This window comes from Ascidia mentula, chromosome 2, assembly GCF_947561715.1.
Source record: "Ascidia mentula chromosome 2, kaAscMent1.1, whole genome shotgun sequence".
Taxonomy (NCBI): domain Eukaryota; kingdom Metazoa; phylum Chordata; class Ascidiacea; order Phlebobranchia; family Ascidiidae; genus Ascidia; species Ascidia mentula.
The window spans coordinates 10,055,801-10,071,407 of NC_138567.1; the positions used below are offsets into that span (position 1 = coordinate 10,055,801).

General features: G+C 42.9%; 2 protein-coding genes across 3 annotated transcripts; both read right to left on the bottom strand.

The window, feature by feature from the left end:
- Positions 1 to 78: 78 nt before the first annotated feature.
- On the bottom strand, positions 79 to 7,830 carry LOC145888465 (uncharacterized). 2 transcript variants are annotated; one of them, XM_082979217.1, is made up of 12 exons: positions 7,278 to 7,830; positions 4,935 to 5,603; positions 4,412 to 4,561; positions 4,243 to 4,332; positions 3,877 to 4,176; positions 3,454 to 3,627; positions 3,140 to 3,337; positions 2,781 to 2,937; positions 2,307 to 2,505; positions 1,443 to 1,779; positions 748 to 963; positions 79 to 370 (listed from the first exon to the last, which is right to left on the bottom strand). In XM_082979217.1, the coding sequence occupies exons 1-12, from the start codon at positions 7,656 to 7,658 to the stop codon at positions 245 to 247; spliced, it is 2,997 nt and encodes a 998-aa protein (XP_082835343.1). In that variant the 5' UTR covers positions 7,659 to 7,830; the 3' UTR covers positions 79 to 244. The 2 variants fall into 2 exon arrangements, with proteins under 2 accessions (XP_082835343.1, XP_082835342.1); XM_082979216.1 differs by having other exon boundaries at positions 80 to 370; positions 1,443 to 1,782.
- Positions 7,831 to 8,985: 1,155 nt separating this feature from the next.
- LOC145890056 (muscarinic acetylcholine receptor M3-like) lies at positions 8,986 to 13,731 on the bottom strand. The gene is made up of 5 exons (XM_082981097.1): positions 13,337 to 13,731; positions 11,873 to 12,029; positions 11,336 to 11,472; positions 9,908 to 10,840; positions 8,986 to 9,709 (listed from the first exon to the last, which is right to left on the bottom strand). The coding sequence occupies exons 1-5, from the start codon at positions 13,729 to 13,731 to the stop codon at positions 8,986 to 8,988; spliced, it is 2,346 nt and encodes a 781-aa protein (XP_082837223.1).
- Positions 13,732 to 15,607: the final 1,876 nt, after the last annotated feature.

A 15,607-nucleotide genomic window follows, 5' to 3' on the forward strand; every position in this document is an offset into this window, starting at 1 on the left:
GCGCGAACATAAACGTCTTATTTACAAAAAATACCATTTTTATTGGACAGTCTCAATGCAGACACTGTATCAATACAAATGCACAAAATTACGCGGGCAGGAGAAGCACAAACACACACAAGGCCGACAAAAGCTAATACTAGAAATTAGAACGCTGTATTGGGGCAGGTAACTATACAGCAAGCTCATTTGCGCAGTAATCTTCGTGGCAATGATCAGTTACGAAACCTCATGCAGTGAACACTCATGCTACGTCATGCAAAATATTGTAATCTGCTTCGTTTGTTTCGCCACAAACAGCTTCAGGTTCCCCTTTGTCGCTCCAAACGCCGTCTGGCGGATGGGCGAGCACGCGGTCCATGTCACAATTCTGAAACAAAACCAAAAAGGTGAAATATTTTACTAACGTGCATATAATCTAAAAAAAACTTTCACATGTTAAAATTGGAAAATGTTCGAATTTTGAAACTTGTGACAGAAAAACTCATAACAGACTGACATGTCTTCTTGTAATTCCGTTCACGCCGGAAATTATTGCTTTTATTTTTTGAGTTTTGGAAATAAGATAATTTGACATGAGCCACGCTTATTAATCGTTTTCTGTTTCTTGTGGCGATGATTTAAATCAAAAGTTCTTCTTGCTCATAAAATATTTTGCCCCTACCAAAATTCGGTCTGGTTAAGTCAGTGAATGCAACAAACAATTCGAATAAGGTTCGCTCGCAGCGAAAGCAAAAGTCTGAATACCTTCGACAAAACGTCAATTCTTCGATCTACGATGCAGTCGATGTCGGCGCAATACAAGATCAAAATAAGGAAGCGCTGGTGAAGCATGACGCACGACCATTGGAGAGACAACACGTTGATGGTTTTGCCGACACTTTCGGCGCTCACGACCACATTTGCGCCAGCCAAAATTTCGTTTAGATCTTTGCGGCGGTTGGTCAGACGAACTTGTTGCTCCTAAAACACAGCGTAAATGTATTGGGCCAGTTTGTTACTTGCAATATAAGAGTATTCAGGTTGTTGGCTCTAAAAGCCAACTGAAATACAGTACTGTTATTGTTATTCGTTCATTTGTTTTTCCCCCCATACACACAAGTTCAAACACATTATATTTGAGCAAATAAAAGGTTACGGCTATGAAGCTATAGGCACGGAGACGCAGAAATAAGCCAAGCAAATAAAAGGCATAATGCTCTATAGACAACGTTTAAGCAAAGTGATGAGTATTGTCTCGCTTTTTGAAAGTTGTCAGGCAAATCTATAACCACCAACACAAAAGCTTTTCTGAGAAAATGCAAGGAAGCGTAACAGCCAGACAGGCAATATGCCAGGTCTGTAAACATAAAGGCGGAAAGAAATACATCAGCACACCTGCGCAAAAATAGCCCTTGCCATTCCCGCAATGTCAACACTTATCAAATAGACACGGCGTTTACCTGATTGTTCAAGCGCGTCTCCTTAAGTTGCCTGGGAAACCATCCGAGCCCTTTGTTGCTGGTCACGGCAAATGCCACTTTCTCTTCGTAGCTAAGCCAAGCGCAGAACTGCGCGATTTGATTGGACAGAAGCAAGGGATCGGCGGTAAATTGTGACCAATCGGCTCCGTCCACCTCAAGGTCGCCGATGTCAACGTCGCTGAGTTCCAGATCCCAGTCGGTCTCGGCAATCTCAGCTAGTAGTTTCTCGTCGATATCGACTGGCGAATGCGGAGAATTTTCTGCACTTAGGAGGGCAGCGACGTGCCCAACGTCCTTGCTCCAAGCCGGCGAAAAACTGCTACATGAAACTAGGTTCAAACTGACCATCTACATGAAGTACGCCATCCCTATACACACACACACATACACACACGGGACATGCACAGGATTGGGCGGGAAAACTTTTGTGATCAATTACTACGCAGGCAGCTATAAATATGCGCCCTTATGCCGGGCGGAATTGACAGCGGGAATTTTCAAGCTATGTGATTTTAAAAGAAGTGTAGTTTTCATGCTGTAAAACCACTGGGCGAGAAATATACAAATCGTATGAGAAAATATTGTTTCTATGAACGCCACTACTTTAGGTGCAAGAGCAAGGAGCCTACGTCCTTGCTAGACATATTCCTGAATTACTTCTTTAGTTGGATCTTTGAAATGTTTTCCGCAACACCTGGAATAATACACCGTAAAAATAAACAAAAATCAAGATCTGTGGCCCACCAAGATTCCTGTCTTCCAAGCCGTACAACACATATTTACAGATAAGCCTGAACCGGGCGCCTCAACTACCATAGAAGGGTAATAATTGTTGGCACTTACTCTTTGTCAAAGTTACTCGGACGTCGTGGATTTTCTGCATCCACGCTGCTTGCAAAATCGGACCCGGTCGCAACCGAAACAGCCCATCGCGCGGAAACTTCGGCTTCTTGCCACGTTTTGGGATTCGCCGACTTTTCCATCAAAAACTGATTCCTTTCCAGTTTTTCTGGCGAAATTGCATTCCGGAACCCGTGGTTATCTGAAATTTTGCCAAAATTATTTTAAATATTAAGCTACAGTTTGTGTGATATGTAGCGGAAGGTGGAAAATTTTTTTTCTAATATGTAGGTTTCTTGATGCTCAGCAATTGCGGAGAATCTTTCCAAATGCGTATCACGAGAAAAGTTTAAAAAACACAGACATATGGTATATATAGCGCTTATACGAGCCAGCTTCTCACAAAACCAAGCCATGTTCATTTACTGGTACGCGGGTTTTTATTGACATAGTTTTCCTTGGTAATGAAGAACCCACCGAAGCCGAGTTTGTCCCGGATCTGGTTGAATGAGTGATCCTCCAGTGGCACGATGGACCGACTCGGACCAGCGGTTTTCGGAGAAACTGACCAATCATCCTTGCGCAAGGTACTAGATCCGAACGAACTGGAACCGGACCATCCATTGTGCAACTTCTGGATAAAGTTGGAAGTTGTTTAAAAAAAGAATATAACAAAATAAACAACGAAACACCAGGGAATAAAACTAAACGTTTTGAATTTAAATGTTTTACAAATCAGGCAATAAGCCCAAGAAACAAGCTCTATGTACTGAAATATACAAGAGGATTTATTTGTCAATCGTTTCATGCAAAATAAATGTGTTAAGTTAACTTACTCTCAGTGTTCGACCATACGAGTTGTCAACCATTTTCATACGAATTTTGTTTTCCAAACTCTCCCACAGCATTTGTATTTCAGCAGATCGAATTCGGGCGTCGTGTTTGAATTCGGGGCAGAGTCGACAAACGTAATCCGCCTTTGCTTTCACTCTCTCGCGTTTTTCCAAATTGTCCCCGATTTCCTTTAGGTGAGCCTGGGACAAATCATAAACCTTCACCAACGTTTGCCTACTTTACGCATCTCAGTGACAAACAGAACAACTTCGAAGTCCTGCTTTCCCGTTTTTCATACACAACAACCATGTCTTACCTTGTGCCACAGTTCCAGTTCCAAATCGGTGAAGTCGCCTTTGTCTCCTGCGTCCGTGTATCTTTCCATTTGACAAATCCAACCCAGAGCATTGTTGTATTCGTCGATAAAGTCGAGCCAAACACGCCTCGAAACATTTGTCAGTCCGTACGATACGGAAGGCGACGATACAAGCTGAAATTGGGAAAAAAAAATTCCGTGAAACAACAAAGACAAAGTAAAAGCAAGTTGATGGTAAAATGTCTTGCGTATAAGTAGTTCCAAGTCATTTCCTAAACTCTTTATTTAAATTCAAATCTATGTACTTTTTCAATACATTTACAAGCTTGTTTAAATTTGTGCACATCCAAAAATTCCGAACAATTCCATCAAAAACAGCAAAAAAAACGTTATTTCAACTTTCATGTAACCCAAAATACTTACAGAGGTTGCATTGGGCTTTGGAGTCGAAGTAAGCGGATGCGAACGGAATCTATCAGTTGAAGCCATTTCTTTTCCACTCATAGGCGTTGTTCTGGGCTTCGATTTTTTCACATAAACCTCGTGGTCAAAAATTTCTAATCCAGAGCACTCGATCTCCAATCTTTCCACGACGGAGGCGATAGTCTCTCCCTCGCTCGGCAAAATATCAGCCAGTTGGTCGGCTTCTTCTTTGACTTCCCAGTATAGTCGTTTAGCGTGCGCCGTGGATTGGCGAAGGCGCTCCTTCAGCGATTCGTAGAACTGTATCAAAGGAATGGTGTAATTTGTAAGGACAACATCATCATTCAAAAATGTGTTCTATCTTACGTAGGTTTCACCGCCCTCTCCTTCGTCTTCACGAATATCTTTTATCTCCTCTGCCCAGCTCAAAAGCGAAAGCGTGGCTTGAGAAAATCTCTGCGTGCGACAAAAATAACAACGTCTTGTTACGGATGCCTACACAGTTATGACAGGATTCCATTTGTATATACGTCACCTCCAGTCTTTCATACACGGCATCCCAGTGCTTTTCCTCGCATTCCCTCCCAGCAAACTTGTGGTTTGCCGACGTAGGCGTGACGTCCGACTGGCTCTCCGTGTTGTGACCTCCTGTTAGTTCGAGGTTCTTGCTCTTGAAATTTAATCCCTGCGCGAAAAACGATACCCGTATTAGGGCATTGTTTCCCGCCAAGGAACAAATGGACTAATTCCAGCTTATGAATGATTGCAATTGAATCAACAACGACTTGTGAATGCAGTGCAACGAAGGTTCCGAAAATATCCTATTCCTGTTTGGAGACTTGCCCAATGACCCTGAAAGCCTTTTGTTTGTCCGAAACAGCCTAATATAGTCGCATGGAATATATGTCTGTTTGCTAGGATTGAATCGGAAATGACATACAAAAACTTAGGCATTGGTTTGAACTGTTTAGGTTGCCAATACATTTTTTGTAGTTGTATTACTTAGTTTTATAACAAACGACATTATCTCAATAAACACTCTACAATTTCGACCCAACCTGAAGCAAACTTTCAACTTCAGCTGATGCGTTTTCGTCTTCATGAATACACGTCACCTCACTTCCAGCGCTCTTCGAATAGTAACCGTCGTCCTTTACGGAGAGAGTCGATCCATCGTACAACGAACCGGTCCCGCGGTCGAACCCGCTATCACAACTGTCCGACACTGAACTGCCCTTCTTGCGGTAGTACGCCATTGCAACTGGCCTACTGTGCTCGCAATGGCTCAGGTCGGTGGACTTACAATGGCCGCTCAGGGCCTGTGCGTACAAAGTTTCCGCTTTGCCAAAAATCCCTCGGTGCCCGTGCAATTGTACGCTCAGTATCTGCAGTTGAACACGGACCAGATTCCACAGGTTTTCGATACGTTCCAAATGGCGCTGGGTGAATGAAACGCGGCAGCAGTTTCTGGTACCAGTTGCGCCGACGTAGTCCAGACGCGCAAATAACGGGTCTTGCCTTGCGTCCGCCCCACCCAAGCTATTCAGACACGACCTGACCCCTTTGTCGTGTAATGTTTCATATTCGCTTTCCACACATTCCTTGTTCCTTTGTCCCGGTTCCGCGTTCTCAATAAATTCGCTATTACAGTGATCGAGATAATGGCGCGCCTCCCGCAACAGGTGCTGGTAGAACTGAAGCCTTTTAATGAAATCCACTCTCGATATCTGAAAAGTAAGTGCTCAATGATTTTTTTTTCTCGCTGCCTACCCACAAACAATGCGCTGTTGACTGCAAACCGTGCACTATTATTCCTATATACGCCATGTTTTTGTTCGATTGCCGGTTAATGATTAAGAGCAAACCAAGGCAGGTATTTTATCGCACTCTTTACACACAATCGCAGTTGCCTTATGTTAAATACATTAGGCTTGAGAGGCTCCGTCGCGTAAACAAAGACGTCGGAAGGAGCGAAATGTCATGAAAACCGTGGAGGTGAAATCTCAGGACCACTTAAAATTCATCTCGAGTGCTTTCGTTCTAATACACAAAGGACTGTTTGGCATGGGGTTCAACATACCAGTGGACAAACACTGGAGTTCTTTGAAAACTTCCCGCGCACCCGGTTTCGTGTATCGTGCTCGCGATCAATCTAAATGAAAGTCGGGCTGAGTTTTGTCGTGCGATGTTGATTGATTTGACTCGCGGAACTTGAATGTTTGTCGTAGCCTAAAGCATTTGGGGGAAGAATGTCCCCGCGTGTTTGTATTTGTAAAGTTGTTTTGACAATTCGAAAAAACCTTTTGCTGCGAAACTTGTTTTGAAAAGTTGCGAAATCTATCAGCAGCATCATTGGAGAAACTACGCGGGAATTGTCACATTAAAATGTTTGTGACTTACAAAGCTTTATTTTGAAATAACTACATAAAAAGCATTTAAATGTTCAAAAGACACACCAAAACGTTCTTACGAAAACGCATAATTAACACATAACACATCCACATCCTTGTTGAAATTACTTTTCACAATAGAGGATAATTAGATATACAAAAACTAGCTTTAGGTGATTTACCGACATATTGATCAAACTAAAATAGACCAAACTACTTTCAATGTAGAGGTGATTTCGTTAAAAAAGTGTAGACAGGCATTTGACAGATTAAATGTGTTTGCATTTTCTCCATTACTTCAAAAAGGCTATTGGGTGGCAGAAAAAATGTTTAATCAGGCAAAGTGAAATCATTTTTATCTTTGGCAAGTCTATGTTAATGTATGTGAATTCATCATGTAATTCGCGGTAAACAAGGAATGCAAATTACTAACGGCTAATTGCCCTGGACATTGCCTTGGTGCAAGCTTAATTGGGTTTTTGGCGTAAAAATAATGATTGATATGCCGGAATGTTCAGGCGATGATAAAATATCGATTTTTTTAGTATTGAAGAAAGAATTACGCTGCTCGGTTGAATGGTTCCACGTCGTTGTGATTGGTTTAACACGTATATGACCAAACAGTACCGACTTATTCGCATGTTGGGAAAAGTGGTTTCTCACTATGAAACTCCTTCTGGTTGCCTTGTACTATTTCACGCCTAAATTTTTGCCTATTTGTTCTTTTCGCTCCCACGGCATATGAATACAAATGGAGTTTTTGTACATAAGTAACTGTTTAAGTACTTGGTTTTATTTTAAGTAAACCAATTTGCGTTTCGATGTTTCTATATTTTGCACAAATGATGACAGAATGTCCGGCGAAAGTTACTTGTCCTGTATTTATGACAAAACCACCTCGTATTTATTTAAAGCCTGTTGTTTCTCAGAAAATTACAATAAACACATTAGCAGAGTAAGTAAATTGATAGTTTTTGACGAATATGTGAAGTATGTAGTTGTGGTACTTACCTCAATCATGGTCATGGCCAAGACTTTGTTCAGTCTCTCGCGGTGATCGGGGTGCTGTAAACTTGTTCCTACTTTACTGAGCTGTTCGACCGTGACATTCAGCCATGAAAGCAAGCCGTACACCTCAGCTGACAGGGCTACGGCGTAGGCATTCTGTATATCCATCCGGCACACACTGAAAGGCATCATGTCGCCAAACCGGGACGTCATGCTGGCAGTGGAAGACTCCATCACGTCGCATTCCACATCCTCTGACTTGTTACATAGCTCGAAAGTTCGATAGTCGCCACGCAACTCCGGAAAGCTGAGGTTGCTTTTGTTGGCAGTCCAAATTCGCTGGCTCGACTCGCGGGCCCTTCGTAATGCGGCGAGATTATCCATTCCAATAACTCGAGTGGCACTCAACGCTAGCTCTAATCACCGCCCAGATGTGTGTTGGTGCGCATTGTCGCACCGCTACTTAATCTCCCGCAAGCACTGCCAGCAACAATAACTTTACCATACAACTGTATCAGAGAGCTAAATAGATTCGGTTTCTAATCTCCACCACCTGCGCACTAAAACCGCTGTTTAGTTAATCTCAGTTTCATTGTCCGTGATAGCAGCCTTCCGGAGTCATCCTAGGTAATAATTTAGGATAAACGAATCGTGCCCTGGACGGTTTTTCACGTTTACCCAGGCTTGGCGATGTGATTTACGGAAAAAAATGATCGATAAAACAAGCTAAACGATATCAATAATGCTAACCGCGCTTGAGTGGCCACCAAACACATAACTCCTTAACATCACTTCTTTGAACTAGCGCTTAACCGACCTCCGCTGTGACGGAGCTGCTCGCAAATTACACCCGCCTTGTGGCACAACCTCTGTACACAACATATAAGAGATAAGCGCTCGACCTCCACATATAACACGCCCGCCCATGGGTGCTTGCTACAGGATTTAAACGCTCCCAGCGAGTCCTAGCCTGCCCAAAGACTTTTGTGTTTTTAAAACGCCGCGACCCGACAGTTACATTTTCGAAGGTTATTGCGCTTGTGTTCACAACGGGTTGCATAAACAAGCGCCCCGGTTAAAGCACTGTAGCCACCGTAAACCTTCGGCGCGTGTTTACCTCGGCGAGATCGGGATCCACGTCCCGATTAAAACTAAATTAAAGCGGAATTCTCGTGCGTCAACTCAGAAGTTTGTTCGTCGTCTCGGTAAACTACTTGGCTGATATAACGAGAGAAGGGCATTGGCGATTGTGTGGAAGCGTATGGAATTTGTTGTTTTTGCCAAACGGGGTGTATTGACCTGTTGCGTGATACTGACGTGCTGTTATTGTTATGATTATTTGGTTCCCCCTATATGTGAGGTTGCCAAGAGAATGTACTGCGTAGCGAAATCTTTTATACACACGCTTGCGTTGTTATTGCAAGCCGGCAACTTGGCAAAGGAAATTGCTTCAGCCAACAACATAAACAGATGGGCGGATAACCTTACTACTCGCGTTGTAGTTAGATAATGTTTGTTTTACCCTCGTTGTGAGTAAATGCGAAGCATACATAGCATTAATCGATTTAAGGTGAGTTTTGTGTCCTAGCTCGAAATTAGCAACTTATTTGCCTTTTGAAACAATATATTTAAAAAAAGACGGGTGTGCTTGAAACTTTATTAGACGATCGCAATATAATTCAAATTGTAACACACGAGTACAGCATAAGTTTCACAAAGGCACCCTCCTTTGGTTGGGTCCCATCCATTGCAGCGTCAGAATGTACTTGAACGTGTTGCGGAAGGTTTTGTTACAGAACGCGTAACATACAGGGTTTAATGTGCTGTTCAGATAACACAACCAATACCCGACGTTCCACGCTACGTCCGGAATGCAAGTGGCGTCGCTGGTGCCGCAGAATGCCTCAACGATCACCATTATGTTGTACGGCAACCAGAGGATAATAAAAGCAGCCAGAATGGACGCTAGGAGGCGTGCAAGTTTCGTTTCCTTTTTGAGCGCCTGTAGTTTTTTGCGCACCATCTGGTTCTTTAGTTTTTCGGCGGCTTTGGTGATGCCACTTCCGCCACCTTTTTTCCGACCACCGAAGCCCGGGAAAGCTTCCTTCTGCAACCATTTCACGAGCTTGTTGCGTTTTGATCCCTCCTTTGCTTCACTTGTCTTGCCGGCCGCTTTGCAAGGCGAAGTTTCCTGCTTTTGCTGCGGTGAACGTGACATTTCGCACCGCGGTTGATCAAACCGATCATCACTGCCTTCCGCTTTTGAGAGTTGCTTGGGTAATTTTTGCGCTGCTAAGGTTTCGTGGGCAGGTTTGCCATCTTCCAATTTGGCGAGGTTATTACCTGAGATCTCCGGTTGATTGCTTTGCAATTTTCCGTTGGTATCGGGGGATTCATTAGAGGCGACTCCGGTGCTGTGCGCCGGGTGGGGAATACTACAATTTAAAATTGAAATAACCACAAATCAGTTAACTAATGAGTCTAATTTTTGTAAAAAAACGAGTGAGAATCAAAGGTAATTTACATTCTCGTACGATGACAGCATAAAAATCAAACTACCATGCAACAAATATAGTAATGCGGGCAATCAAACATACGCCATTTTACATTCTAAAATAACAATTATACTTTACCTGTCACAATGCATTTCTTGTCTCTCCTTTTCGCGGTATTCCCTTTCCTTCGCCATGTGTTCAAGCATGGGAGCAATTGAAGACGGTTCGGTCGGTATAGTAGGTAGCAGACGCCTCTTTGAAGACGACCTTCGGTAACGTTTCGAAGACAGAGCGCCAAGATGGGTGGATTCCACCACCACGTCGGCCTCCGCTTCGCATTGTCGGTTCTCCACCGTCCCCGGACCAACCACTTGTTCCTGGAAGTATCCGTGTCGCATCACAGCCACGATGCGGTTGCAATGATGTTGTGGTGACGACGGAACAGTTTTATCTTGTTCATTGTTAGGTTTGTCGCCTATACTAGCTTCTGTTTCGATACGATTGTTTTCTTGTATGTCCACGGCGTCCTTTACGGCTAACGTTGGTATTGAAATTTCTACAGCCTTCTTTTTCGCGGGATCGCCAACTGGATCACTTGTCGGGTCTTGCTGGTTTCCAGCCTTACTTGATATGTTGCCATGCGTCTCCGCCATCGCAGATTGGGGTAAATCGTTTTTAAGCTGGTGCTGTTCGTCGCCGCTGGCGCCAACCAGCTTGAAATCAAGCGGGCGACTCTGGCTTCCGTCGTCATGTTGTTGTTCGCGTGATGAGGAGGAGGTTTTCTCCTCGGGCGATTTAACTTCATTATTTTCGCCACTGGGGACCATCGCCTTGTGAAGAGCCCACTTATTACTTTTCTCGTCCGAACGATTTCTCATCGACGACAAGCAGCAAATTAGCGCGCTCCAAACCATTTGGCAACAGTTCATGCCACGGGCATCCGCTCTTTTCGGTTTATTTGCTTTCTCGTGGTGACAGTCGGAACTGCTGGTGCCTTCTATGTCCTCACTGTTTGAAATAGCAGTCGGGTTTTCCTTGGGAGACCGAATTTCCTTCATTCCAAGAAGTTTTCTGTTTACAAGACAACGTGTCATGTTCAAATTGTTTTCTCGCCAACAAACCAAAGAAGTATACGGAGATACAAATCTTCAACTGTTTAAGAATTATTTAATGTGATGGGGAATGTGTGGAAGGCAATGGGCCCTGTCTTCGTTGAATGTTGCTCACGCACTGCTACGCAGGTTTAATAAACAATGTCTGCCTGCTATCGATTCTTTCACATTAACATTAACAAGTACAGCTACGAGTTCAATGTATGTGACGGAATGTGGCAGTAATTTTATACCCTTTAGTTGAGTAAATGTCATCATAAAAGGAGAGACCGTTCCCCGTTACCACTGCTGTAAACAGTAAACACAATAACACACAATTCTTGTCGTCATGATTTAAGCGGCGCTTTTAATAAAAGCCACGAGCTGCTGTCCCTTCCTTGGAATTAAATTTAGGCGTGATTAAATAAGTCTTAAATCGGATTGGAAATGGCGCATAATCAAGTTAGGGCCTCACTTTCGCCTGTTGCGGATGCCCAAGTAGACTTTCCAGTACAGATAGCACATGACCGCGGCCGGTAGATAAAAAGCAGCAACTGCTGTCACCACGGTCATCGTCTTGCTGTCCTTAATGAACTGTACGTAGCACTGATTCTGCAAAAAATAGGGAAACGAAGTTGACGTTTCGTCATATGGGCAAGGCCTTACGTTGATTACCATAATGACTTCGATCGATCCAGTCAAACACATTTGTATTAATATCAAAGGTCACAGCCTCGCAAACCATGTGGGTGCGAATGAGAAAAGAAATTAAACCTCATACGACTATATGCAGTGATTTTTAAACACAAATGTGACGAAACAAATGGAACTGTTTTTATTAAGTTTTTTTTCTGTGGAAAAAATAATATTACGCTTTCACTCATTTAAAATGAAATCAAGGTGTTCGAACATAAAATATTTGTGATAGTTTTGGGTATAAGCACTTTCTAATTTGCAAGTAAATAAAAATTAAACATTAATGTTTGTTTTCCACAAAGTTGGGCATACGTACGTTTGGCACCGTTCTCTTTCCAAATATATATTGCCAGAAAAGTATCCAGGGGGCCCAGAGGATGAAAGAGATTGTCCACGCTCCGGCGATGGCCGTGATGAAGCGTTTTGGCGTGCGGGTGTTACGGTATTCCACCGGCTTTGTCACGGAGTAATATCTGCCACAACAATTTGCAAGCTTCTGTCAAATATGCGGGTTTTTCGTTCGTTGTGTAATAACAGTGTGCAGTGTAATCTTTAAATTACTTAAATTTTTACTGTCTTTGTAGGAATGCTGTTTCTTTTTTTAATTTTTATGTATGTTGCGCAAGTCGCAGCAATGAGGCGGGTCGTGTTTACTGGTCTTGCGTTTTGTTGTGAGTTTCAGTTGTCGTCATCGCTACACCGCGGCATTCCCCATGTGTGCTTAACACGAGGCGACAGGGGGGAGATTCAGTCACACCAACGCCTTTCCAGGTGACATAATCTCCACCATCGGACGCGTAAATACCGTTTAGACGCACTTGCCCTCATGCAAGCAGAAAGTGCAAGTGCCGGTGCGCTAAAGGTTGCAGATGACTTGTATTGATTTCGAAAGCTATCATTCTCCGGCACACGAGTGCAAAGAACGCAGTGTCATGTACGACATTTAAACGATTTTCTTATTGGCAAGGACCATCAAGATTTAAGCGGGGCGTTTTTTCCATGATGATTATCGCCAGAGTGTAACTAATCCGGAATACCACATCAGCACATTTTGTTTCTGGAGGGGAACATTGAAGGTCAATAAACTAGTTTGGGATACACCATTCACTGGCAAAATCAAATTTAAGTGTGGCGATCATTGAACCCGTAAATAATGGCAGAAGAAGCTTATGTATAGATAGCAACAATACGGTCTGATCCCCAATTAACGCTGAAGTTCTGCATAGAGTTCTGGGAATGAATCTCTTAACCATTGGGATTGTCGAAAACGATTTCATTCGGTCTGGCGACTTGAGCAGCATGAAATGCTTTTGTAACAAGACAATTTTGCGGTCAATTTACCCAAACAAGGATCGACTTCACGGTGTGAAAACTTCATTTCTGCATTTAATCAACGGTTGCTCGGGCGATGATCGAACAAGTCATAAATAATTTAGCGACACGCAAATCGGAACCACGAGAAACGAAGTAACAAATATCTTGGTTAAACTCCAGTCGCCTGTTTTATTGCCCAAACCACCCCCTGATATTGTTACCAATGACACACACATTCTTCTTTAATAGCTTATAAAGTACGGCTCAATTTCGCCAGACAAACAACGAATCGGCTCTGCGAGCCAAGCAAGAAATTACGAGCAAAACAAATCGTCTGGGGACTTATGAATATTTTAGCCAACGCACGACTTATAGCGAAACGCGGTGCGCTAACAATAAGGCTTCTTGATTGCAATGACCCTTTCTATAAGCTTAATCGCAGAAACGTACAAATATCCGGTTTTACCTATCGAAGCATATGATCAGCAGATTCATCACCGATGCGTTGCTGGCCGTGTAGTCGAGCGCCAACCACAAATCGCACAATGCGTTCCCCAAGTACCAACCATTCTGCACGATATAAATTGTAAAGAGGTTTATGGAAACGGCGCCAACAAGAAGATCCGCTGCCGCCAGGCTCAGGATTAAGTAGTTGTTGAGGATCCGCAACGAACGGTTGATGGCGAACGAAAGGATGACCAACAAGTTGCCTCCAATCGTTAAGAGGCTTGCCAGGCCGGAGAAGATGCAGATAAAAACAATGGAAACTGTTCCGGTCGTGTCAGCGCCAGCGTCGGTGCAGTTACTCGCTTGCTGAAGATTTCCTTGCCAGAAAACGCGGGTAAAGTTGCTTACTGGCATCTTGAATGTTCCGAAGAACGTTTGTTTAAACCTGGCTCAATTTTTGGTGTTAGCGGGTTTAACGTTTTGTCACGAAACGTGAAATCTAGTATCTTTGCATTTTTTTTTCAAATAAAACAAGTAGATCCACTTTGCGACCGAGGTAATTGGCTGTACACTAAAAAAGCAAAAGCTTTGGTGAATTTGAATAAAGTGAAAATTTTTTTTTAGATAAAGAACAAAAAAAACACGATTGTGGTGTTAAAACAACAAAGAACCTGTTTAAACATTTATAACTTACTGCTATTAATTTAGCAAGCGATTGAGTTGCGACAAAAAACGCTCCAATTTCAACGTTATCTGTTCTGCAAGTCTCGCCCTTTCATAGACTAGTTTCTGTTTTCTGTTTAAAATCTCTGTCCGCATACAGCACCTGGCGCGGAAATTGAGTGGTGGCGGTTAAATTCAAGCGAAAACGAGTGTCGCTATTGCTTGCTTACGCAAAGAACTAAGTAGAATGCTTGACGAGTGATGGAGCTTGCCACCTCGCGTGCGGACTGAACATCGAGTCTGGCACGGCAACGACAAGACAGTTTAAGGAACGGGATGCCACTTCGGGGTCGATGCAATCAATAGCAGCTTTGTACCTGTTGGGAGAAGTTATGCAAAACGTCTAGCTAATATATTTCCTCGCTTAAAAATTCTAAAAGAAATCTTCCTCCTCATATCTTCCGGACAAAAGGAAATTCACTAGCTTAAATATTTTCGAGCTATTGCATTTATTTATCACTATAATGAGATAATACAGGAAATGTGCCGTCATTTGACATTTTGTTGTAGGATTCTTGCTACCGACCCCTATGATGTATATTGCTAAACAGTACTGGCGCCTGTCGCTTACTTCCGTGTGCTTTGCTCCTACGTCACTCTAACTAAGTTAGCAATTTCTCTTCGCTGTAAATACCAGCATTTCCAACTTATAACTGCTTCATGAACAAAACAGCGCGGTTCCTAGCTTAAATTCGGCTGGGCTGTCTCGGGACCACTCCGGGCGCAATTAACAAGCCCTGGGCACCTGACGACTCTCTCGCTCATATTTTGCCAATTAGTCGAAGCTGATGCGGCAGTCGATTGATAACGAGAACAGCCTTCTTCTAGCGAAGTTTTGTTCCGAAACAATGGCAATCGATACACAACCGAGCGTGGCCAGCGTCAAGACATTTATTTCTGTTGCAGCAAAGCGTGTCACAGCTGTAAGCCACCGACAATAACAAAAAAAGCATTCATTAGCCAACTTGTTTGCGCATCAAGTCATAAGGGACAGTTATTAACGCTTCTAAATAAAGATCTTTCGCAACTGTTTAAGTTAATGGCCGTACCTTGGAGATAACTACAAAACTATTTTTCGTTGTTGCTTTAGACTAAGTGTTAAAATTTGCCTATGTTGTTTTGATTGCCCCATCCTTTTGTCGAAATTAACCCCATGCTCAAGCGTGATGAATCAGCAAAAAGGGGAAGTGGGAAATAGTGCAGTGGCGGAGATCCGTGTATATTATTGGGGGAACAATCATGAAATAAAGAAAAAATGTTCTAGTTTTTCAAATAATGTCTTGTTTCGTAAGTGTTTAATTGTCCAGAAAACTAACTATAATGTAAAAATAATGGACAACTGTGAGGTCATCCTGTGACAAAAAGGATACATGAACCTTTACAGAAAGGCGAACGATGAGCTATGAACACGTTTCTTTCAAAGAATTTAATGTTCCGAAAAAGGCGATTTTTACAATTCGAGGGAGTTAAAACACCGAACATTAAAAATTATGGATTATTGGAGGGACAAAATTATAATATGTCAACACCAACCAAATTATTCATGGGGAGTAGTTCCCTGTGCCCC

Excerpts from the sequence above, each read along its gene's own strand:
- LOC145888465 (XM_082979216.1), bottom strand. The coding sequence starts at position 7,658 with ATGGATAATCTCGCCGCATTACGAAGGGCCCGCGAGTCGAGCCAGCGA. Across the intron at positions 4,562-4,934 it reads AAGTTGAAAGTTTGCTTCAG|GGATTAAATTTCAAGAGCAA; the intron begins GTTGGGTCGAAA and ends TTTTTCGCGCAG. Across the intron at positions 3,338-3,453 it reads AACTGGAACTGTGGCACAAG|GCTCACCTAAAGGAAATCGG; the intron begins GTAAGACATGGT and ends GATTTGTCCCAG.
- LOC145890056 (XM_082981097.1), bottom strand. The coding sequence starts at position 13,731 with ATGCCAGTAAGCAACTTTACCCGCGTTTTCTGGCAAGGAAATCTTCAG. Across the intron at positions 12,030-13,336 it reads CTGATCATATGCTTCGATAG|ATATTACTCCGTGACAAAGC; the intron begins GTAAAACCGGAT and ends TTGTTGTGGCAG. Across the intron at positions 10,841-11,335 it reads GGCATCCGCAACAGGCGAAA|AAAACTTCTTGGAATGAAGG; the intron begins GTGAGGCCCTAA and ends TCTTGTAAACAG.